The 23,980-nt window shown below is 41.2% G+C and overlaps 1 protein-coding gene across 1 annotated transcript in view; it reads right to left on the bottom strand.

Annotated features, from left to right (window-relative positions):
* Window positions 1-4,154: 4,154 nt before the first annotated feature.
* The window catches only part of EVPL (envoplakin), a 63,763-nt gene continuing 43,937 nt past the window's right edge, over window positions 4,155-23,980 (bottom strand). The window contains exons 12-21 of the mRNA XM_018572463.1: window positions 22,240-22,337; window positions 20,347-20,552; window positions 18,121-18,299; window positions 16,535-16,673; window positions 13,556-13,749; window positions 12,584-12,734; window positions 9,830-9,913; window positions 9,516-9,623; window positions 8,316-8,408; window positions 4,155-7,770 (exon numbers count right to left, since the gene is read on the bottom strand). Of these exons, the coding sequence (XP_018427965.1) occupies window positions 4,312-7,770; window positions 8,316-8,408; window positions 9,516-9,623; window positions 9,830-9,913; window positions 12,584-12,734; window positions 13,556-13,749; window positions 16,535-16,673; window positions 18,121-18,299; window positions 20,347-20,552; window positions 22,240-22,337 (4,711 nt within the window). The 3' untranslated portion in view covers window positions 4,155-4,311. The remainder of the gene's footprint in view (window positions 7,771-8,315; window positions 8,409-9,515; window positions 9,624-9,829; window positions 9,914-12,583; window positions 12,735-13,555; window positions 13,750-16,534; window positions 16,674-18,120; window positions 18,300-20,346; window positions 20,553-22,239; window positions 22,338-23,980) is intronic.

Consider the following 23,980-nt stretch of genomic DNA (forward strand, 5'->3'; position numbering starts at 1 on the left):
CTGCATGACGGGTTTTAGGCATTATAGAGGGCATACAAGTTTAAGCATAGTAAAGTTTTAACAATGCTTCCATAGGGTTCCTTTTAGAAAAAATAGGTCACCTGTATGAGAAGTATTTATGCACTCACCTTTCTGGCAGCCTGTGCATTAAAAAGCCACTGTATCTCTGCTTCCCAGCCGCTGCCATTCTTCCACCATCACATTGGATCTTTTCTCCTTGCCAGTCACTTTGGTTCCTGTAGTGACGTACGAACTAGAGGGGGAAACTACAGTGACTGGAGGGGAAGCAAGAGTCTACATCCCTGGAAGTGTAGTGGCTGTGGAGTGTGTGTATATATATAGCAGCAATAGTTGCAGCCCTGTAAAATAAGAGGCACTATAAAAGGAGAAAAAGAGAAACTATACTTGCCTTTCTAGCCACCCATGTCTTAAAACACCACCACTTTACTGGCCTCTGGCTGCTGCAGGTATTCCACTCTTCTGGTTGTGTGAATACCGACTCCTCCCACCACACACAGTGGTGCCAACCACTGGCTCATACATCATTACAGGACATATAGCCTGGTAGGAGGAACCATTGTAGCGGTGGGGTTAGCAGGTATTTGATCCATCCAGCCGATGACATATCTGCAGCACCTGGTAAACAGTGAAGTGGCGTTGATTCAAGAAACTGGCAGCTGGAAAAGTAAGTATAGTCTCTCTTTTACAGGTTTGGTCTTTTTTTGTAAGTAACTTTGTCATAACATTATCACTTTAAAGGTAATTTCAAGTGAAAGAATATGTAGGCTGCTATTTCTGAAAATTATATTTCATGCATTTCCAATGGCTTTGGTACTTTTGGAGGCGCAGAATTCGAACGCATGCAGATTTTTTTTGTCTTCACTCTGACTCTCAAATTTTCATGCTTGTTCAGGATTGGAGTAGGGCTGCAACCAACTAATCGATAATGAGAATAGTTGTCAACTATTCTCATTATCGATTAGTTGGTCTGTGTCCCCTGGTTCTCTTCTCTGCGCTGGAAGCTGGTGTTTCATCGACTCTGCGTCCCCTCCGAAACCCCGCGGGGATCAGAGGGGACACAGATCCCTGCAGCTAGTGCCCAGCAGTCAGAAGAGCTCCACTAAACCCTCAGGTTGCATTGGCAGCATTGCAGCTTTTCATCACCAGCTCTATTTTCAATATGATTTTCATCTCTGATTTCATGTTCAGCATGTTATTTCACTACTTGAATGATGGCAGTACCTCCAGAAATACTAAGGTTTTTTTCTTCATTTTTCCTATCTTTACCAATGGGCTTATGGTTCATGACGTTTTGTGATAACCTATTTTATTTGGAATAAAGTATGCAAAATGAAAATGTCTTATTACTACATGCAGAAAAACTACAAAGGCAAGTGCAGTAACTTAGAGGCCATTCAAAATTAATCATTCACAGGTGCCTCCCATGGAAATTTGATTCCTATAGTTTACCAGAAGTCTAGACTGATCCCAGGAGTCTAGTAACCAATGCACCTAGATCTAGAATGTTTATTACTAATTTATAGGGCTGGGGAAATTAACGATTAATTCGTTAAACTTTTTGATCGATTAAAATTCTTTTGAACGAAAATGAAAAGACTCACCGCTCCAAAATTTTTTTTAATCGATTAATCGAACACAAAAATTTTAATAATTACCAGCCCTACTAATTTATGCTTAAAGGCCATTGCTACCAAACATATGCCAGCAATGTACACTGAGTTTACATGAAGCAGACATATGCAGTTGCTGTACATGAACACAGAAACATCTATTTTGTTAGCTTTCCTCTTCATCTCCTCATGGAAATGGCTGCCTCTGTGTTTTGCAGGCAATCTGTGTATATTACAACTGACTTCTCCACCCCCCGTTCATTAGTATTCATAGTGGTACCCCCCAGGACAGTGTATTGTGTGCAAAGGCAGCGCTGGTGTTTAGTAATTGTGTTACACAGAATCACAGGGAGGGGAGCAGCTGTTTAGAGCTTGCTTTACAATCCAACCCCCGTGTCAGACTGAATTTCCTGTGGGGAAAATTTTGAATTTGTAGGATTCAGGCCTAATAAAAAGTTAATAGAAATGAACAAAGCCTGCAATGTGAATGATAAAAATGTGTACTTCATCATCACTGCTCCTCTACATTAAAACAATAATTGCTAATCACTTACAAAGGTGGAAATGGCCTTTAAAATATTGTCACTGATACCAAAACATATTTTCTGGCCACTTTAAGTCTTCTTCTGGTTATTGCCCTTTGCACATTACTGAGTGAATGTGACAATGGTTTTTTCAGCCTTTTAATACTATTATATTTTAAAGAACTCCAGACAACTTTTTTTTTTTCTTTAGTTTTAAATGGAATGGAAATCTTGCGGTGATTTTCCCTCACTTTCTGTTGCATCATCAAGAACTGAGAAGTATCTCCAAAGAGTATATAGGCAGCAATAAGTGGGAAAGGGTAGAGCTTCTGTCCCATTTTGTTGATGTGCGCTCAGCGAAATTTCCTTACCCTCTTGTTGTGTCACTTGGAGAGGAAATGGTGGGAAATTCTGCCAAGTTGAAGAGTGCAAGTAAAATGAGCAGCACAACAAAGGTAGTGAGCCAGGGTGTGTATATATATGTAATCACAGAAGTCTGGTTTGGTAGGACTCTTAGTGGGATTGGGGGGTTATATCAACCCTGGAATAAATTGGCTCCTTTAACTCAAAAGCATGAGAGATCTCTGCTAAGCATGCTTTTGGATTAAAACCACTAGGATTCCAAGTAATTGAGCATCTCAAAGCCCATTTCCACCTTTGCAGAGGTATTTAAAAAATAAAACATATGCCAGCAATGTACACCAAGTGTACATGAAGCAGGCATATGCAGCTGCTGTATATGAACACAGAAACGTACATGTTTTGTTAGCTTTCCTCCTTCATATCCGCATGAAAATATCTTCCTCTGTGCTCTGCAAGAAATGTGTGTTATCAGCCCCCCTCTGGACAGTGTATTGTGTGTAAAGGTAGAGCTGGTGTTTACTGATCATGTTACAATGGGTAACAGGGAGGGGGGCAGCTGATTACAGCCTAACACCCTGGTGTCAGGCTGATTTACCGGTGGAGACAATTTTGAATTTTTAGGCTTCCGGCCTAAACCTTCATAAAAATAATGAAGAACGTCTGCAATGTGAGTCATGAAAATGTGCGCATCATGTAAACCTCATCATTGCACCTCTTCATTACCACAATAAACGCTAGTCACTTACAAAGGTGGAAATAGACTTTAAGCCCTAATGAAAGGGAAAACGTATAGTCCCTGAAATACGTTGGCTTGTCTTTATCTTTGGATTTGTGTGACAAAATACATATACTTTGGCTATACCTTTGGTGTGGCACTCACATTTTCCTTGCACCTTCCATGGTTCATTCAAGGTGCCTTTTGAGGCCCCTTCGTGCAAGAGAACTGCATAGCCAGAGTTTTTATTCTCCACAGTGTAGACTCGCCTTCAGACTTTCAATTTCCAGCTTCACTCGCCTACATCTGACCAATAAAATCTTGATGGAGGTTTTAGACCTTTCCACTCTGGCCAAAACTAAGAAAGGAGAAATTTGGCTGGTGTTCCACCATAAGATAGACTAGACCAGGTGATAATCATGTGCTTAGGTTCAGTGTGCAAGTAAGCATATAATATAGGGATTTTATCTTCTTTTTTCCTAACTTGTACATTTGACAATTTAGATTATGGCATTGTGATGAAAACATACCATGTGAGTATGTGTACACTGATTGGAACTGGCTTAGATAATGTACTCATGCCTTCTCGACACACCCACTTTTTGCCATCGCGTTTGCCTCATCTGTTCACTTTTTACAGTGCTCTGTTGTCCACAGGGATAAAATACTAGTGATACCAATTTCTTTTTAAAGCACCAACTTGTGCACTTTTGACCAGTGAGATATTCTTTTTTTACTGGATGTATGGCTGCTCAGTCATTGACGTCATAGGGACGTTACTTAGACCAAGGACTTTAGACAGTAAGCCCTAGATAATGAAATCCAGCACCTACAGATTAGTCTATATGCTGTAATATCAAAATAATTGAAATAACTGATTTCTGAATACAAAAAGACTTTGATGTGAAAATATAAGATTGGCTGTTTTCCAATTTATTGACAGACAGAAGACAATGAATATACACCACAGATATAATATTACCATTGCCCATAAGAACAATATCATCGTTTTATAATATCAACAGATTACAGAGACACAGAAGAAGCAGAGTGGAAACATTACAATAAAGCTTTCCCACTAGTATTTGTAAGAAGTTAAAGATGGTATGTTATTGACAGGACGGTAAACTGCAGGCTGATAGCCCTCCGATGCCACTTGCAGTAGCAGAAGGCCACTTACTGGGTCTTTTCGGCATCGTGCCATGGCTTCTTTGTAATTCACTTTCTCTTTGGTAAGAGGATCAATTATATTCCTTTCATATTTTGACTCATCCTGTATCTGAGTAGCCAGATCGCTGGTGATCATACCTTGCTCTACTGCATCTGACAGTTGAATTCTCCCGGTCTTTTTGGTATCAATCAAGCCACCAGTAAGGTGTTGGACCACCAGGTATGGCAAAGCTGCTTCCTTGGCCATAAGTCCCTTCTGCACAGCTTCTCCTACGGACAGCCGTTTCTTAGTCATGGGGTCCTCCACACCTGTGAAAGCCTTTTGGGCACTGAATAAGTTTTGTGGATTACTGCTGTCAATAACCCCTCTGTCTATGGCTTTATTTACAGAATACCTCTCTTTGCTAACTATTTCAATGATGCCGCCTGTAGCTGCTTGAGCTTCCAAAAGCTTTTGACCCGTTGCTGGGTCTATTAATTTTCGTGTTACTGCACTCCTCACTGTGCACTTGCTGTCTATAGTAGTGTCATAGATCCCAGCAATGGGAAAGGTATCATCGTGGAATGTTTTAGGTGGTGCACTTTGGGTGAAAAAACTGCGTGTTTGGGATTGGCTACTAGGGGAAGTCAATGGAGACTTGGATCCAATTATGGATCCAATGGAGTTGGTCTGGGGCTTTTCACCAGCTACAAGAAGGGCAAATTCTGAAATGGGAATTTTGCCATCTCTGTACATTTGTAATTCCTCTTTGGTGATTTTTCTGCTCCTTAGAGCATCTTCAATGGAATACTGCTTCCCACTCTTCTTGTCTAACAAGACAGAAATTTCACCACTAGATCCCATTGTAGAAATCTCCTCCCAGTCACACTCTAATTCTTGCAATTGAATATACTGATTGCGGTCTATAATGCCTCTCTTGTACGCTTCATATGGTGACATTTCTTTCCCAGTATCGGGATCCAGGATAGAAATTTTTGTGGATACATTGGTCTCTCTCATTTGCGTCTCTTGATTGCGTTCTTCGCGATTGGCCCTGGACTGCAAGTCCCTAATGGTCCTTTCCTTTTCATATATGTTGTCCTTTTCCTTAAGAATTTTGGATTCCAAAAGGGACAGTTCTTGACCCAACTGCGTCCGCTTCTGGCGGTCATTCTGCGCCTTTTGTGTAAGAAGTTCAGATTCTTTGCTCAAAAACACACTCTTCTGCTGCTGTTGTCTTCTTAGTTCCAATAACTCCTTTTCTATTGCTGACTTCTCTTGCTGTCCTTGAGATCTGGCTCTCTGAAGATCATCTTCTTCTTTGGACCATGTCTTTTTCATTACAGCCATCCTATCAATCTTTTCTTTAAGTCTTCTGGACTCATCTTCCATGTCCTGTCTGGCGTTCCTCTCTTTGATACAAAGCTCTCGCAGTCTGGCCCTTTCACCTTCCAGTACCTTATCCTTCTCCACTCTGATGACTTCTTTGTAGATAGTTTTTTCCAGAGATTTTTCTCTTTGTAGGATTTCTATCTTCATTTGCAGATTTTTACATTCTCTTTCAGTGTTTAGCATCTGTGTTCTTTCTTTATCCAGGTCATTGCGCAGGGAAGCTGCTGATTTTTCCAAAATTGGGTCCTTTTCCACCTTCACCACTTCCTCCATAAGAATCTTTTCCTGCACGGGTGGAGGGCTTTCCTCAATCTCCTTAATTCTCAAAGTTATCTGTCGCAGTTCTTTTTCTGCTGCAAGTTTCTTATCCCTTTCTTCCTGGAAATTCAGCAGCCTCTCTTTTTCATCTACAAGAGAACGCAATTGTTCCACCTCGCGCTCCAAGCGACGCCTGTTGCTGACCTCTTCGTCTAGTGTCCTGCTCAGGCGATTGTGATCTTCTGCTATCTTGGGATCTTTCTGTACATGGACAACCTCTTGGACCACAACTCTCTCTTCTGGTTTTCTTCTCTCTAACAAGATGTACTTGCTTTGTAAGTCGTATACTAAGCTCTCCATTTCCCTCCTTCTTTGAGATTCATCACGTACTTCTTGTTGCAGACGTTGTGCTTCTCTGATCAGCACAGGGTCACTTTCATATTTAACAACCTCTTTGTTCACTACCTTTGTCTCTATTTTTGACCTTTCTTTCTTCCAGTCGTCTCTCTCTTTGGACAACTTAGCTTTCTGTTCTAGGTGCCTAGTGTTGGTGGACTCCAGATCTTTCAGTTGTCCCCTCAATCTGTTTATTTCATTCATCACTTCTGGGCTCTTTTCCAACTTAACTACTTCTTGGACAATTTCCTTATATTCTACCACTGGTTTTTGTGACTTCAACATATACGATTCATTTTGGGTAGTTTGCAGTTGTTTCTCATAGAGAGATTTTTTGGATGTGACCTCCTGGAGAGCAACCCTTAACCGAGCAATTTCCTTTTCAGTTTCTGGTTGTACTACGTACACCTCATTGACCCTTTCTTTAATCTCCACCTTTGGCTTCTGTTTCTCCACCACCACATACTTGGACTGCAATTCAGATAATTCTCGAGTGAGGATTATGCTTTTGTTTCTTTCTTCTTCTATTGAAGTTTTCAGCCTGGCTGCCTCTTTCAGTGTTTCAGGGTCTTGCTCTACCTTCTTTACTTCTTTTACTATGACCTTAGGCTCAACTGACTCAATCAGTTTCTCTAACTCCTCTGTTCTGCTCCTCATTTTCACAATATTTTGCTGCAGAGACCTTCTGCGGAATGTCTCATCGTCAATCTGTAATTGCAACGCCTTTGTTGCCTTTAACATCTCAGGGTCTCTTTCTAGCTTGACTACTTCTTTTAGTACAACTTTTTCCTTCACATTAGGTTGCTTCTGTTCAAGTACTAGCACTTCCATTTTCAAGCGTTCTAACTCCAGTGAAAGGGAATTGTTCTCTTCCTTGAAGTGTTTAATCTCATTTCTCAATGTCTGCGCCTGTGACTCTAGATTTGGGTCTTTTTCTATTTCTGTAACTTCTTTGGTCAGCAGTTGAGGTTTGATGCTTTTCCTCTGGCTTTCCAAAGTCACCAATTTTTTACTCACCATGTCTATCTCAGCCTGAGTATTTTCTCTTGCTTTGTAAGCATTGTCAGCTTGGGATTTCATAGTTGCAAGTTCACTTTCCAGCTTAGGCTCTCTGTAGTACTGTACCATTTCCTTTTCCTCCAGTCTCTCTACTGGTCTTTGTGTCTTTAGCAGAAAGATTTTCCTCCTGTTCTCTTCCAACATTTGCTGTACCTGGGCCACCTTAATTTTCTCCTCTTCTAGTTCCTTTGACAAATTCTCTGATTCCTTGACTGATCTCCGAGTGTTCTCTGAACGTAGATTTTGCTGTACTGATAGCTGAACACCATCATGAGTATCTGACTGAAGAAACAAGCATACTATTAAAATAGTATCAATCTAATTCCTAACAGTAACAGAAAAAGAACAATTCAATGTGCTCAAAGTTCTCTTTTTAACCTTCAGGTAACATTTTTCATCCAATTTACAACTGTTTTAACTACATCATATATCTACAGATCTTTCAGAAAAAATTACATATATAAGATGGGCCACATGTTCCTGTGGATACCGAATTCCCCCAACCTGTGTTTAGTTTTCTTGTCTGCAGTATTGTTTCTTGTTTGCCCTTTAAAAGGATGTGTACTTGAAAAAGGTTATTTCCCCTGTATACCATTTTTTTTCTCAATGTATTAATAATATTTGATATTTTTAATGTTACAGCCATTGGGCCTATTCTGTTTATTGACATTCAGCGTTTGCATATGGCAAATCTTTGTTTTTCTCATATTATATATGCAAGTATTATTTCTATCCTTAGAAAACACATTTCAGTCATCTTTACTAGGAAGCTAAACCCAAATATAACTGGAGATAATCACACATAAAAAAGTCTGATGTTATATTACCTTGTCTAAAATGTTTTTGGCAAATTCCATTTGTTTCAGCTGCTGCTTGCTCTCCACTGCTGCCTCCGTGTAGCGCTTCACCAAATCTTTTTTCTGTAAGAGAAGGAGAGATGGTAAGAAATTGTTCCCACTTTAGATCAAATTCCAGTTGTATTAAGAAGAAATGGCCTCTTCAGACAAACTGTAATAAAAAAAATTTAATATATATAATACAGGGCTTGAAAAATTTGATAGCGTCTCACCAGTCAGTCAAAAATTTCACCAGTCAGCATGACCGGACTATAGCCTTGCAATTTATGTCAAAACATTTTGGGGACAGATAGAGCTTTCTTTTGGCGGTATATAATCACCACGGGGGGGTTTACTATATAATTTAAAAAGTACCATAAATGTAACAAAAATCGAGAAGTGAGAGGTCGCCGGTATGTGTTCGCTCACTTCCCGATCTACTGAGCCGACCTGTGACAGTCTCATTGTCACAGGTCGGCTAGAACTATGAGGTGAGTGAAAAGCACTCACCTCATAGTTCTCCTTTAGGCTGGGTTCTCACCAGGATAAAAAGGAAGTTCGTGTACTGAACTCCCTTTGATCTCCTGTTACAGAGCCGTGCCGGTCCCGGCCGCATCGGGCACAGCGGATCTCGGGACCGGCAACGGCAGTGACAACTGCTGATGCAAGCGATGGAGCGTCTCTCGAGACGCTCGATCGCTTGACTGTAAAGCTCCCGGCCGGCCATGTAATTACAACGGACGGAAGGGAAGCTGCTCGTCGGGCTCCACTGTCTGCTCGTCACAGAGTGGATTGAGTGGATTTTTCAAGCCCTGATATATCAAGTTTGGTCAATCTTATCTGGCTATCAATTGAGGTAAAACCATACCACCTTTTTTTGGATAGTGTGGGGAAGGGTCAGAATCTCTGTCAGGTTAATTTGTCATCTCTTATCTGTTTAAAATGGATAGACATAGCCCCTTGCTTCCGCTCCCAGTGACAGGGGATCAGGAAGTTATAGTGAATCTCTAAAACATTTTTAGTAAGATAGAGAAGACATAACCTATGTGAGGTTTTTTACTGTTGTCTGCCCTGGTAACATCTTGCCCCCCCACCCCCCTTCCTTTTTCTGGTGTTACACGGCAAAAGAAACTCCACATAATTGGCACCCCTTTCAAAGAAATGTATGTTGTTTGATGTATTGTGACCCACCTGATTATCAATGCTTTCCTGGAGAGTGTTGACTTTTGGCTTCTTGGCAGCAGAGACAATGGAGCTGTCCAGGGTGGAGCAGTACCTGTCAGCCTGAGTGTCATAATCCTTTCAGTAAAACAAGGTTGAAAGAGTCAATATTTAAAAGTCAGTAGCTGTAGTTCTAAGTAAATAGCAAATTTAAAATAAGCTTCAACAATACTGTTGACTATTTTGTAAGTGGAACAGACATTTCTAAAATCAGATACTGTGTAACGCTCAGCTGAGAGGGGACATTTAACAACAACAAAAAACAGCCAGAGAACAGAACTTACATTTAGAGTATTGGCCAGGTCATTGGAAAGCTTCAGAATATTGTTCTTCTCTGGTTCCTTTCTCTGAATGTCCTCTATAAGCCTCTAAAAATGACATGATACATTCAAATTAAAATTTCAATTACAATGTAAAGGGTTTTATTTAAAAATAAAAAAAATAACCTTTGCTGAGAGGAATTTGTGTGGTGCCATTGCTGACCTTCTGGAAATTCTGGTTTCCTGATTGTCATGCTGACTTTAACTTTATTGGCATAACCCACCTTTTATTTAAGAAATGCACACACATTCATAACAGGGACAGGAGGAAGTACAAATGCACTACAAGTGTGGTAATGTCACAGCACTTGCACTCATTGATAGCAGCCTGGACTTTAGTCCCTTCATTCACAGATCCTGTCAAAGGATCTGTGAATGGATGATGTGGCTGTGTGGGCGGAGCCACGCCAAATTCAAAGCAAATTTAGCCTTTGAACTTTCTGCTTCACTGCCAATGACAGAAGTCCTGCTCTGCATATGCGTTTCAGGGCAATGACTTATAACATTATTGAATCCAGATCAGGGAAATAGCATTTTTCGACGCAATGGCAATCCAGTTTTACTTTGTCAGTCACTTACTAACACCCAGAGATGTGGTGAGGCCTAATCAATAACAAAGAAAGTGGGAAAAGGCAAATAATACTGTAATTCACAACAAAAAGTGTTTGAAAGTGAACTGTTTGATTTTAGGTTACTGAATTTTGATGTTCTTTGCATTATGTTATTAGGCGCTTTTAAAGTGCATGTGTCATGAGAGAAATAGGGGGGCTGCCATTGCTGACTGCCCTCTGAGTATGTTATTTGCTTGGCTCTTATGTTGACCCACATTCTTTATTACTTTGGTTTACCATCCCTGATCCAGTTTGCTGATCAGAAACGTCAGGAGTTCTGGTCTGCATAATTATGGATCAGTGATTCAAACCATTAAAGATAATAGGTGTATATTAGTATCTTTAGAAGGAGTGGTCAGCAATTGCAGCCTTCATGTTTATCTTGTGAAAGGTTTACTTTAAAATATACCCAAAAGTTTTTTTCTGTTAGCTTTAGATAGAGTAGCGAATGGTGAAGACTCCTGTTAATTTCCATTCTTTTGTTTTCCCCCACTTCTGGAAGATTTCCCTTCACTCTCTGACCTGGAAACACAGTTAGATGTGAGAGGAAATCCAGCTGGGCCCTGCATCACTACAGGACATGGATGCCGTAACCACAGCCTACAGTGAGAGAGCTGGTATTCAACACATCCAAAGTGTTGGATACCAGTGGCAGCCAGAAATCTGAAACACAGCAAAGTGTTAAGACATGGCCTACTGGAAAGTTAAGTAGACATCATCTTCTTTTTACAGGCTAGGTTTGTTTAATTTCCTCCAATTATTGACAGGGTCACTTTAAAGAGACAAAATGTGTGGAGTGTATGTATTGCAAACATTTACTTAATATTAGGGACGCACCGATACAAGTGTTTGGGCGAGTACTCGTATTTGCCCAAATGCTCTGATACCTCCGCCAATACCGGAACTTCCGGTCAATGGAAGATTTTCTTTCACTTGCAGCGGAACCTGAAGCAGCTTCCTGTGCAATCAAGAAGCCGGGCGGCGAGTATTGATCTGCCTTCCTGCTTGGTGGGAGGCCGGCTCAATGCTGATTGGCTGGAAACCAGCTTCCCAGCCAATCGGCATCAAGCCAGCCACACAGCCGGCTCCTTGCTGATTGGCTGGAAACCTGGATTGCCGACCGAACAGCTGGCTCCTTGCTCGTTGGCTGGGAAGCCGGCTTCTCGGACAATCAGGAAGCTGGGAGACAGGTCATTACTCACCGCCTGACTTCCCGATTGACCAGGAAGCCGGCTCGATGCTGATTGCTGGGAAGCAGTTTTTAAAGCCAATGACAATCAAGCAGGCCAAACAACATGGAGCCGTCTTCCCGGGCAGTCAGGAAGCTGGGTGGCATGTCATTACCCGCCACCTGGCTTCCTGATTGCCCGGGAAGCCGGCTCCATGCCAGCGGAAGCACCGGTATCAGCGAGTACCAAAAGCAACATATCGGTACTCGTACTCAATACCGAAATACCAGTATTGGTGCATCCCTACTTAATATACATTTTTTAATTATTTTGCCCAGACATACACTTTAAATATTGCCATTGTGAGAGCTGTATGTGAATGAATGGACTTAACACTTAACGGTCCCCCAGCTATCTCTCTGTAATGTCCAATAGCAGATGAGACATCATGATATCAGCACCAGAAGTAGGCAGCTAAGCTCCACGCCTCCTCCAACTGGACACCCCCACATTGATGGGTTGGATGACATTGTTATTAGGAGTCTGCCCCAAACTCCACTCTATCATGGCGATGGATGCACACATAAAATGGACTTGTCATGAACAATCATTGGAAATATAGTGTGGCGGCCAATGCCCATGATTCCAAAATCTGATGTTGGCACTACTTGTAACACCCGTCACAGTATCAAAAAAAACTGAAACACTAAAGGTAATGTGATTTGATGTAAGGGTTGATAGAAGCAACTTTACAAAATAAAATGGCTGATCGTTATTAAAAACAGGCGGTGCCCAAAACTCTATTTTTTTAAAATAACATTTGTGAGTACTTCATCTTTAACACAGTGCCAATTCTACAGTACAACACGTATGTATCATTCTGAGCAGACTTTGTTTTTAGACATTTTTAATAACCGTTATGTCCTAGGCAAGCTTACCTTCTGGCTTTGTAGCTTGTAATTGGCCTGACTAGGACTATCTGATGCAGTCATCTGGTTGCGTGGAAGGCCTTTTAGCCAAGTGTCCAAGTTTTCACTAGAAGATTTGAACTGCTGATATGGTAGGTTGGAGTCTCTGAGCAACTTTTCTCTGTAACAAAAGAAAATGTTATCTCAGTAATCACAACCGTAAACCAACACTGTGATATACATTCTCATGTCCTATATGGATCCCTCTTGTCCAGAGGTAAAGCAATATTTGACAGTGTCTCAGCTTAGTTTTACTACTGAGGCCTAAAACAATACCCAACTTTGTTGCACGCTAATTCCTTTCATGGCAGACCAGTGGAGATGTTTGAACAATATACACATTCATTGTATTAGTCAACCGATATATCTGCCTTGACAAACTGTCCAACCAGATTATGCTGGATTCCCAAAGTGTTGTAGTACTATGTACCAACTAGCATTAAATATGTATATATTGTATATACATTTTTTATTAACCCAATGTATGATTTAAAATGAGTAAATAAGTGAAGGTGAATAAAGAAATACAAATATATCAATATATGAAAATAATACACAGTGACTAGTAAGCTATAGATGTATAATGCTCAGATGACTGGTCACATGACTTAATTCTGTGGCCTTAAAATAAACATAATTTTTAGGTATTGTTATCTCTTTTTTTCCTTCAAAAGGGGGTAGTCTTTTACTCTACACTGGCTTTCCAAAATAATAAATGTAATAATTTAGAGGTTGGCTGAAATGTTAGTATAGTTTCACCCTTTTGGTGGTTAAACGGTACATTTTTATGGTGGTCTGTACATCAGACTAAAAAGAAAAATGACTGGGGAGTATTGAGGGGGCGGAGGGATGTCAGTTGCTCTGAATGAGGGACAGTTGGGAGCTATTTAAACATTATTGCGCTAGACTGATTTCCGTCAAGCCTGTTAGAATAATGCTCACCTTTGATCCAGCTGGTCAGCTATAGCATGGTATCTGTCATTGAGTTTCTGAACCTGGAGGCGCTGCTGTGGCAGGTCAGGAATATGTTCCTGGGTGTTGCTTTGTAGGGAGCTGCAGGCCATTTCTGTGTCCTTTAAGCTCCTGTTTAGCTTCAGAAGATTGTCCTGTTTGTCGACAAGGTCTCTCTTCATTTTCTAAAATTTGGCATATAAAAAGATTACATTTCCAGGAGAGCTGCCAAACAAGAGACCTTGTTCAATGATGAGATTTACCATGACAGTGGAAATGTTGCCAATACTTGGCTAAAGGAACTCTCAGAGCCAATAGTTGACAAGACATATAGACAAAATTGTAGACACACACAAGAAGATGATAGCTGGAGGGCTAATGCCTTATGCTGTTTATGGCTTGACAAATGGCCCTTAAAGCTGAACTATAGGCAATTACAGAAAACACTATTTCATGCACTTATGTATCCATTAAAATATGCTCAAAGGCAAACCGCTAATTGCACAGCTGAAAAACATACTGTATATGTTTTCTATTCTGCTTATATTTCTATTGCTGTTCTTCCAATCTCATGATTTGCACAAAAGCTAGTTTAAGGTCAACATGAATGTATTACATTCCAAAGTTCTGTCATAATTAGGGTTGCACAGATACCAAGTACAGTACTCGGTACAAGTACGAGTACATGTACCGATACTTTTGAGCTCCAAGACTACACTAGAGAAAAATTCAAAAATTAGGAGGCAGCTGTCATTTGTAAGGAGCACACGGGGCTCCTGGGATTAGTACATCTCTGTTTTAATGCACGATTTTGTTTTTATAAATATAAATAAAGGGATGCACAGATACCTGTTTTGCGAGTACGAGTACTGGTACTTGCCGAGTACTTACAAGTACGAGTACTGATACATTTTTGTTTATTGTCATGTGACAGTTTTTCTAAAACAATATCGACTAATGATTTCAGGACAGTGGTGGAGCGCCAGAGCCAGGTCCCAGCTGCAACCGCGGCAACCCTGGTAGTTCTCATGAAAATGCCAAGTATCTGCACTGGTACTCGAAAAGTATCTGTGCATCCCTAGATAATACAATGAACATGCTTACAAGGGCTGGGGGGCAATGCTTGTATGACCTTATTAGTGAGCTGCTGCTTCCTTGTCCAAGCAGTAGGTTGGGGCAGTGCAGTGACACCACTGTATTCCTTTTAAATATAAAAGAAAAAGCGGTGTCACCCTGCTGGCTATCCAGTGTGTCAAAGATTTACAAATAACAAAAGTGGTTAAACAAAATCTTGTTTTGCCCAGAGTTCAGCTTTCAATGTTTAAATAAAGTTAACAGCATTTCACTATCATTTTCAGTGTGAAGTTGCTTTACTTCCACCGTATTGCATGGTGTATGTCTACATTCAAATTTGCATTGCAGGTTATGATATGACGTGAGATATTTAACACGTTTGTTGATTAGAGTATCAAAACTAAGGGAACCACAAAAGCTCAGCCTGCCCAGGTCAAATCTATACATGGACTAGATGTTATCCTTGATGCCACCTCTAATGGTTTTCCAGTGGTCTCTACTCTGGTAACACCGCTATGCTGATGCTCCCAGTGACCTCTATGAATGTCATCAGAAGCTTTCCTATTCACTGGGATAAGTAATTACATAATTATGCCAAGAATGATGATTGTGGCACCATGCCTATGGGAATGAAGTTATGCTTCTGGCTGATGACCAGTAATAATGAACATTGAGTTTTACAATGAATTACATGAACATAATACAGCATTGATATTATAACATTATAAATGTACAGTGTATGTAAGTGAAAGTGTATTTAAAGCTGCAGTATAGTATATGCAAATAATACCTTACCTTCTTCCCCCTGATCAACATGCAGCTCAAAATTTTCAATTAGTTTTGTTTTTTAAGAAATACCATTACTGGGTCTGATTGTGCTACTCTTTTCTCAAGTTTGGCGGTAGGGCGCGGCAAGCCCCAGTACATGGTACACCATTCTGGCTCAGATCTTTTTCAAAAGAATACATAAAAGAACACATCTCCATGATCCTTTTAGATGTACCTGCTTCTCCCTGCTGGTCATTGGGCACTGCAGATTTTAGCTGTGCACTCTGCTAATTGGTTAACTGGCTGCATGCACATCTAAAGGCAAGCCAGGTATGTGTTTTTTTCACATAAAGCTCGGGAACAAAATGATTGCTGGCAGGGCCGGTGCTGCCACTAGGCAAACTAGGCAGCCTTGACCATTCGCCCCCCATCTATTTCAAATTGCAAAAGCCAATAGCAGGCTGGCTATTGCACCCGCCCACTGAGCAGAGGAGTGTAAGTGAGAGACAACTTTCTCTCTCAGGTTTGCTCCTCTGCTCAGTGGGTGGGGTTTCAATAGCCAGCCTGCTATTGGCTATTTCAAATTAAATTACATCAACCTGACGCCTGCAGAAGCTAACCCGCGGGAGAATAAGGCTGCGCAGTGGGGGGGGGGATTGGGGGTTGCGCCACGAGAGGGGGGGTGCAAGTAGCTGGTCTTGCCTAGGGCGCAAAATAGTCTAGCACCGGCCCTGATTGCTGGCAGAGAAAGTTAATGATGGAGGTCATTCAGTCAGGAACTGAAGGTGGGCTCAAGATAGCTGCTGCAACTTCAAAGGATTATATTGTGTAAATGCAAGTTTGCAGGGAATTGAAAATAATCAGTTTCCTCGCAGGAAAGGACTTGCTACAAGTGTGGGATAAAAGACTTGAGTTCAGCTTTAAAGATGTCACTAAAACAATGTTCTTACTAACTGTGAAAATGGGTGTATTATGATGAGTATTGTTGTCTTCTTGTAGAAACACATTCATTAACTTCTCATTCTTTGCTCTTTGTCAGAAGATTAGCCTGCTCTGGTTATAGCCTGCCAAGATACAAATGACAACTTCTCACAGGCGTTTCTACCAAATCAAGATGTGGTTTCTTACTTGAATCTGACTTGTGCGCTCCGCGATGCAATTGGGAGTGGCAGGTAAAGCCCCGTCTTGTGCCAGGAAACTTTCAAACTCTTTGATCATGTCCCCAGTCATGCAGATCTGATTCTCCAAGTTTAGGGATGCTTTTGCTCTGTAAGAAGATAATTCATCACTCAAGATGGACTAAAAGAGGCCTATATGTATTACAATAACAATGTCACAAAACCAGTGATAAATGCATGAAAATCATTCTTGCCACTCGATGGAGCCAAGGAGTATAGGAAATGTCTATGCTCTTCTGCTCCACCTAGTGGCAAGAATGCTATGCGAACCACATTCAGCCAGCATATGGCTAGATGGATGATTTATAAATCCCCTCAAAAAGCCTATTGACATTATAATACTGTCTCCCTGTCTGTACTTCTGATTATCAACATTGCTAAATGGATGACGTGTAATGGGACATCCTTAAGGGCACGTCCAGATCGCAGAGCAGAGGGTATTAGTTACCCATATGAAATATTTTTGAGGGTGACAAAAATAGAGTAATAAGATGTAAAGAGGAAAAATAGGTGTATGGTAGCGATACAAAGACAAATGGGAAGTCATAATTGTTTGGAGTATTGCCTTGGAAAAGCAAGACCATTATGTTGGTCTAGTAACTTTCAAAAATACCAGATCCATGCGGGCACACTAGGGGAAAATTTATCCAAAATGTTAACACATATCTAAGGCCAAAACTGTTTTTTCCACTATGGATAAGGTTGTTCTGTGTTGTTTTCCCACTGCAGAGATTCAGCCTCTCTTTATTTCCTGGTGATCTTTGCCACTGAGACATAAAGTGATGAGGAGGGTTAGAGGGGAAATATCCCAATGGGAACACCGGTTCCAGTAACAGCTGTGTAAAAAGGGTTTTTTCCTTTTGAAGGGATTTCCTCTCGTTTACTGTTCAGTCTCGAGGACAGGAAGGGAGGGCAAACTTTTGCAATGGGACACAGACAGGCAAAACAGAAAAGAAAAACCTGAAAGAGAATGTAACCATTCCCTACTTTAACCACAACGGGAAAAAAAGGGTTTGGGCTGTAGATAACCTTTCATATTACCATGGTCATTACATGCTTGCAACCACAAGGGGTTCCCATGTCTAAAGCTGCCCATATGCCTTACAAACATCGCCGCGCGACTTTTGTTGTGCGATGGTTGTAAAGTGATAAAAATTCCGTACGAACTGCCCATTTTGGACAGGCAGATCGTACTTGCGATCATCGCAAGCCCTCCCCGCTGAGGGGAGTGCTTGCCGATGATTGTAATGCTGAGCGGGCAGTGTACGCTTGTGGCTTTTCGTCTTGCAATCGCGCTACCAAGCCGCCGAAAATCGTATGATTTTCGGCGGGTTTTCTAGCGTGCTCGTAAGACGAAAGTCGTGCGACCATACAGTAAATGCGGTCGCATGCTGACCATATACCTACCGATTATCGTACGATAATCGTCAGGTTTATGGGCACCTTAAGATGTATCTACTGGGACATAATGGAACACAGATTCTTATTCTTTCTCCTACAAATACAACCAGACAATTTATAGTTTATTTTGCTTACTCCTCTCCGTAGAGTGTTGAAAGGACCTTCACATCGTTGTACTTGTTGTTAACATTTGTTAATGTGGTTGGGAGTTGAGCTGCTGCAGATCCTGTTGGTCTCTTGGCAAGAAAGTTTTCACACTCTCTTTTAGCAGCGTCTTTCTCTGCTGTAATACTTTGGATGCGCTGAGCGGTTCCCTGCAAAATTAAGTTGCAAAATTTGTAATTTATTAGATAAGCACTTTGATGTATTTCTGTTTGCAAAATGTCTCCATTAGTGGTATGCAAAAAAGTAAACTCCAGGCAAACCGTTAAATACTGTACACATATGTAATACATATAGGTGAGCAGTTTTACCTGCAAAAGGATTTGAAATTCTATCCATCCAGTTAGGAAATTTACACAGCCCCATTACTTAGCACAGCCCTGTTTGGCCGGGCAGGAGACCTGCTTTTTCTCTGCTGCGGTTAAGTAACCCTTACAGGTCTTGTCTTTCCACAAGCCTGTGACTGGACAGTTAAAGAAGTAGCAAATTGAGAAACTCATCTTTCTGTCACTCTACTCTCTCAGTGTTCATTATTAGCATATGAGCAAGGCAGTCTGAGCTCTACTATACAGATATAGCTCCCAAGTATCATTGGAACCAAATCCCCCTGTCGTTTTTTCATCCTTGCTTGTCCCTCCTTTTGGCCGGGTGTATAGACCTGTATAAAACATGCACCACTCAAAGTAGTTATGCTACACAAAACTTTCTTCTAAATTATTGCATTTATTTTCAAAAGCCAGTATAATGGAACATTGGTGGTGCAAAAAGAACATGAGGGTTAATCCAAATATTTTTGGCATATTAATACTTCAAGGTCTATATAACTGGGGGCGTGGCAGGAGGCGTGTCATTTGTCTACATACTTTATCCTAAAAGGTGTCCCTCTTTCTCATTCCAGAGTTGAGAAGTATATACTGGGGCGAAAAGTTAAATTCAGTTACTGAATACAATTCTGTTATTTATGTATCAATGAATACAAATCTGCAATAATTTGGTACATTATTTCTGCCTGGACTTCAGATTTAAGGCAGTTTTAGGGTAGAGTGAGGAATTAAACTGAAGCTCTGTTAGGTTTCCATTGTTGTATGTGACCCCCATAGGGAAATTTAGTCTCACAATGTCCTGGTGACCATTGTCAATAAAACAGAGAGAAAGGGGCTAAGATCTTATATTTGTCCTCTATAAAGGAGTAGAGAATAAATCTTCCAAGGGGGGCACGTGTTTCACCGACAACCGTCAAAGGTGAGATTTCCCCTAACTTTGGAGAGGTAACCTTTTTCTTGTGTTGTGTCTCTGGATATAGTAATAGTTGCTGTGATGCTGGATCCAATCAGATTGGTGTCAATTGTAACAAATTCAGTCATTTCTTCTTTTAAGCTTTCCTAAAGCAAAACTCCAAGGAATGTTTTTATTAACCCTTGCAGTGGAGCTACCCCCGCACTGCAAGGGTTAAGTGCTCCTTTTGGTCTAAGGAGTCAAATAACAAAGCTATACTCACCCGATCCTCAGAGCCAGCTGGCTGTGACAGTGCTCCATCCAGCTTGTCTCCTCCTCCGTTGCAGCTATGTTATATCACTCTGCATTTTCATGTCCTATTCATTGTGTATAGAACGTGATGACCCAGATCTTAGATCCATGCAGCGGAGGGGGAGAGATGCTCCAGGGATCTGTCTAACAACAAGTCAGCTCCAAGGATTGGTTGAGTATAACTTTATTTTCCTCCCTTGACCATCTGAGGACTTGGGTGGGGTAGCCACACTGCAAGGGTTAACAAAAAATTTCCCTGGAGTTCTTCTTTAAAGGGTGCTCACAAAAAAGGTCTGCCCTCCCTGATGGAGGGATCAAAGTACAAGAGTAAAACATGGTACAGGAGTGCCAAATATAAAAAGGTCCAAACAGGGTGTTTTTTCTCTCCATATATTTTCCCAAATCTTCAGAAAAATATGCCAAGGTATTTCGGGGTCTTAAATATCCCGTTCTTCAGGTCTTATGTGTCTGGCAGTGTGCACAGAACTGTAGGTCACTGTCTCTGGCATTAGAAGTGAGAGAAAATCTCCCTAGTGGAGACACCATAGTAAAATGAAATCTGACATTGTTACTAACCCTTCCCAGCTTTATGTAAACCTAGAAACAATGACATGACTTTAAGGCATTAAAGAGGACATGCACTCAAATGTTAACATTCCTGGCTTCAATTACCTCCTGGTCCTTCAGCCTCCCTTTTAGATCTTGGCTTGGTGAAGATCGGTTCACAGGGGCTCGCACCCTTGTCAGGATATCCTGCTCTGTGTCTTGCAAGTCTCCATGGATTTTGTTAAGCTTGTTGAGAATCTGTGTTCCCTGAGGGTCTTCGCCTGGAGCACTTGATGTTCGGACTGGTGGAACAGGAGTTCCGCCCACAGGAGCTGTTCAAATAATATACACATTTTAGAGTCACACCTCCATTTCAAAATCACCCTTACCAGTTAACGTGTATTGTAATGCAGTAGTAATATTCTGCTGCATTATATGGATTGGACTTGATGGACGTTTGTCTTTATTCAACCCCAAATACTATGTAACTGTAACTATTCTATGGAACACAAACAAATAATGTATGTCTGAGCAAAATGAAAATAATTCACATATGCAGTACATCTTTGCAACACATGCAGTTTCCACCATTTTATCCCTTTTATATACAGTGCAAGTACAGAAAAATACCTGTTGATCGCGGCAAAAATGCTATTTAATTTCCTGTTGTGGGCTGGCAACACAGCGCTCTGCTGTACTGAAATGCAAGGAATGTAGTCAGCCCCGAGCAGCTCTTTTTTTCTGAACTACAGAACTACTTCCTCTTTCCTCATCTCCATAACATAGGGTGTACGTGTTATGTACTTAAAGTGATATTAAAGTCAAAAAGTTTTTAAAGGAGAACTATGGGGTTAAGGCTTTTCCCCATAGTTCTTCTTAGGGACAGTTTCCTGTACAATCAGCAGGTCCCCTGAGCACTGGTCGTGATATCCTGGTTTAGGGTGGCTCGTTTCTCTTGCAGCCACCCTGGTGTATGCTAGTAAGCTGCCTGTCTCCACAAACACACTACCACAACAAGGCAAGTTGCTCCCCTTCCTGTCTTCTCTGTCTTCCCTTTTCCAAGCTAGTAGATGTACAACTGCTGGATCTCCTACAATCTCACGTTTTAGTTTACTAATTTGTATTGAGTTTGTAATCCATCACAGGTGACTACTTTACAACACACACAGGGACTATGGAGAACAAAATGTAGCCACCCTCTAGAAGGAAGGACAGTGTCGGCACCAATTCAGAGATGATTTGAGGATCTACAGCTGAGTGATATACAAATAATGTAAATTTTTGTTAATAGTTACGATACCTGAATGCATTTTTAAGATTTAACTCCTGAGTTTAGTGTCGCTTTAACTTTTCCTGTACAAGCAAAGCATGGTCCAGCCCCCAACCACACCTTAAACCTTTCTGTTGGTCAGTGTACTACTGGAAACATTCAGAATCCAATAGGGAGGCTTCAGAGGTAGGTTTTCAGGTTTAGCAAACAAACCAAACTTCAGATTATCCTTCACTATTATGCAATTTTGATGTGGACTCTATGTGTGCTAGTAGGTGGAGTTTTGGACAGACTCCAAGGAAAGCTAGTCTCTTCCAAACAGTCTGCCTGACATTTAGGGGTCCATTTATGAACACATTGCAGAGCCATTCACCCTGTGAATATCTGTGAACCTTCACTTTGTGTGAATAATTGCAAAAACAAATTTCTATATTTTTTTTTCTCAGGCTGAATGTATTATACTGTAATACTACATTATGGCCACTAGATGTAGCCGAAGAGCATAGCAAATAAATACTTATTGTTTATAAATAGACCCCTCAAAGGCTAAGTTCACATTTTGGACTATGTTTCATATTACACCCATATTCAGGGTGAAACATGAAAAATGGTCACACTGCAAACCCCCCAACCTTCTCTCACCGCCCTTCCCCCCTCCACCAGGAATCTATAGGATCTTGTGTCTTTAAAAGTGACATTCTTAGACCAGTGTTAATACTTTGTGTCTATGGGTGTGACCATTTTCTTACCAAGTTTGCTGGATCTCGCAGGTTCCCGGTTGCTTGAATTCAGAACATTTTGCACTGCAGCCTTTTTCCTTTTGGTATCACTCAGCTCTGCTTCTAACCTGATAAAAGATAAAATCATCAGCAAATGAATCGCATATTTAGAAAAATATATTAGAGCTGTTCTCAGGTTCTAATCTAACATAGTTAAAAATGTAACTCCAGACAAACACCTAAATACGAAGGTCAAATAAATATATGTAAACTGTTTTACCTGCCAAACGGTTTGAAATTCTGTCCATCCATTCCATGATTCACGGATACCCGCGAGAAAGCTGACACAATTTTGCAGCTTCCTGGTATCACCTGCCTGTTCTTTGAGCAATGACTGAGCATCATCACAGGTCCCTCTTTAGGGCCGGTGCTCGCCTAGGAGACACCCCACCCCACCGCGCAGCAATCGTGCACGGTCAGGAGTCGCTCAGGTGTGCACTGATCACGCTGTGGGTGCGATTATTTTCCAAAGGCACCCAAGTCGCGCCTGGGGGATCGCGCGGTTCCGCTTGTTCTTCTGAACACGATTGCGGCGATACACGAAACCGTGCGATCCGTCTGGCGCGACTGGGGTGCACACCTGGGCGACTCCTGTCCGGCCCTCAAGGCTAGGTTCACAACTAGGAACAAATAAATTGATGTACACCGAGATCCTCACCCCTTTCTTTTGACATAGGAGTTCCCCAACTCTCCTTGGTGACTCTCACTTGCTAAGCAAGAAAACAACCCCCTGCTGCTATTTTAGAACATAAATAAAGGCAGTTTGTTCAAACCAAGAGAGGTTTACTGAACAGAGTGCAGTTAAAGGACGGGGTCGGAGAGTGAAATTATGGTATAAAAGATTACATTTATTGGTTACGAAATAAAACAATTTTCCATATGAACAGACTATACAATTCAAAAAAACATTATCCCTACACCCTTAAAAAATGATCATTGCAACAATCTATTCGTACAAATCAGCACTCACACACAAGCGGAGCCAGCTGATCAATATACTCTAAATCTTCAGGTGGCCCTCAATTCTGAGCAGTGTAGGACTAAAGTGAGGAAGTGCAATATGGTATATGTCAAATGCCTGGGAATTTCCAATCAAACTTTCTTAATGTGTTTCTCTTTTTCCGTGGAGTGTCTTAAAGATATCAATTAGTTGAGGTAAAGTCAATATGAACATTTTGACTTGGATCCTATGGACGCCTTCTTTGGATACTATAAGTGTCACTGCAACGGATACTTAGTTGGTAATATCTTGCATTGTAACAAAAGAGCATGAGAATACAAATAGGCCCGGTGAGTCAATGTACTGTGCGCCGCTGAGTTATAATCACACTTGGCGAGCAGGGTGCTTCCCTTCTGTGTGTAAAACAGGAACTCGAGTAGGTTTTACTCACGGCTACTTTAACTCTTTGAACCGGACGGTCACTCGCTCAAGATGTATGGATACTTGATGTTTTAGTTTCCAATTGCGCTCGTGATGATAGTCACGTAGTGATGGCTCCAGATGATACTCCTGTTGTATCTCTCAGAGGGAATAGATAGTTCTTGGAGGGATTTCAGTTTGACCACAGAAGTATCCAGGTTATTGGCATAGCAAATCCTGTCTCGCTGCTCAAAATAGCCACGCTGTTTAGTAACCTGACATGCAGGTGATATCTCAGCGTAGCATCCTACAGCGGATGATGCGTTTCGCCCCTCCTAGGTTTCACGGGGC

Source organism: Nanorana parkeri, unplaced genomic scaffold (genome assembly GCF_000935625.1).
Source record: "Nanorana parkeri isolate BGI_ZX_2015 unplaced genomic scaffold, ASM93562v1 scaffold2040, whole genome shotgun sequence".
NCBI lineage: Eukaryota > Metazoa > Chordata > Amphibia > Anura > Dicroglossidae > Nanorana > Nanorana parkeri.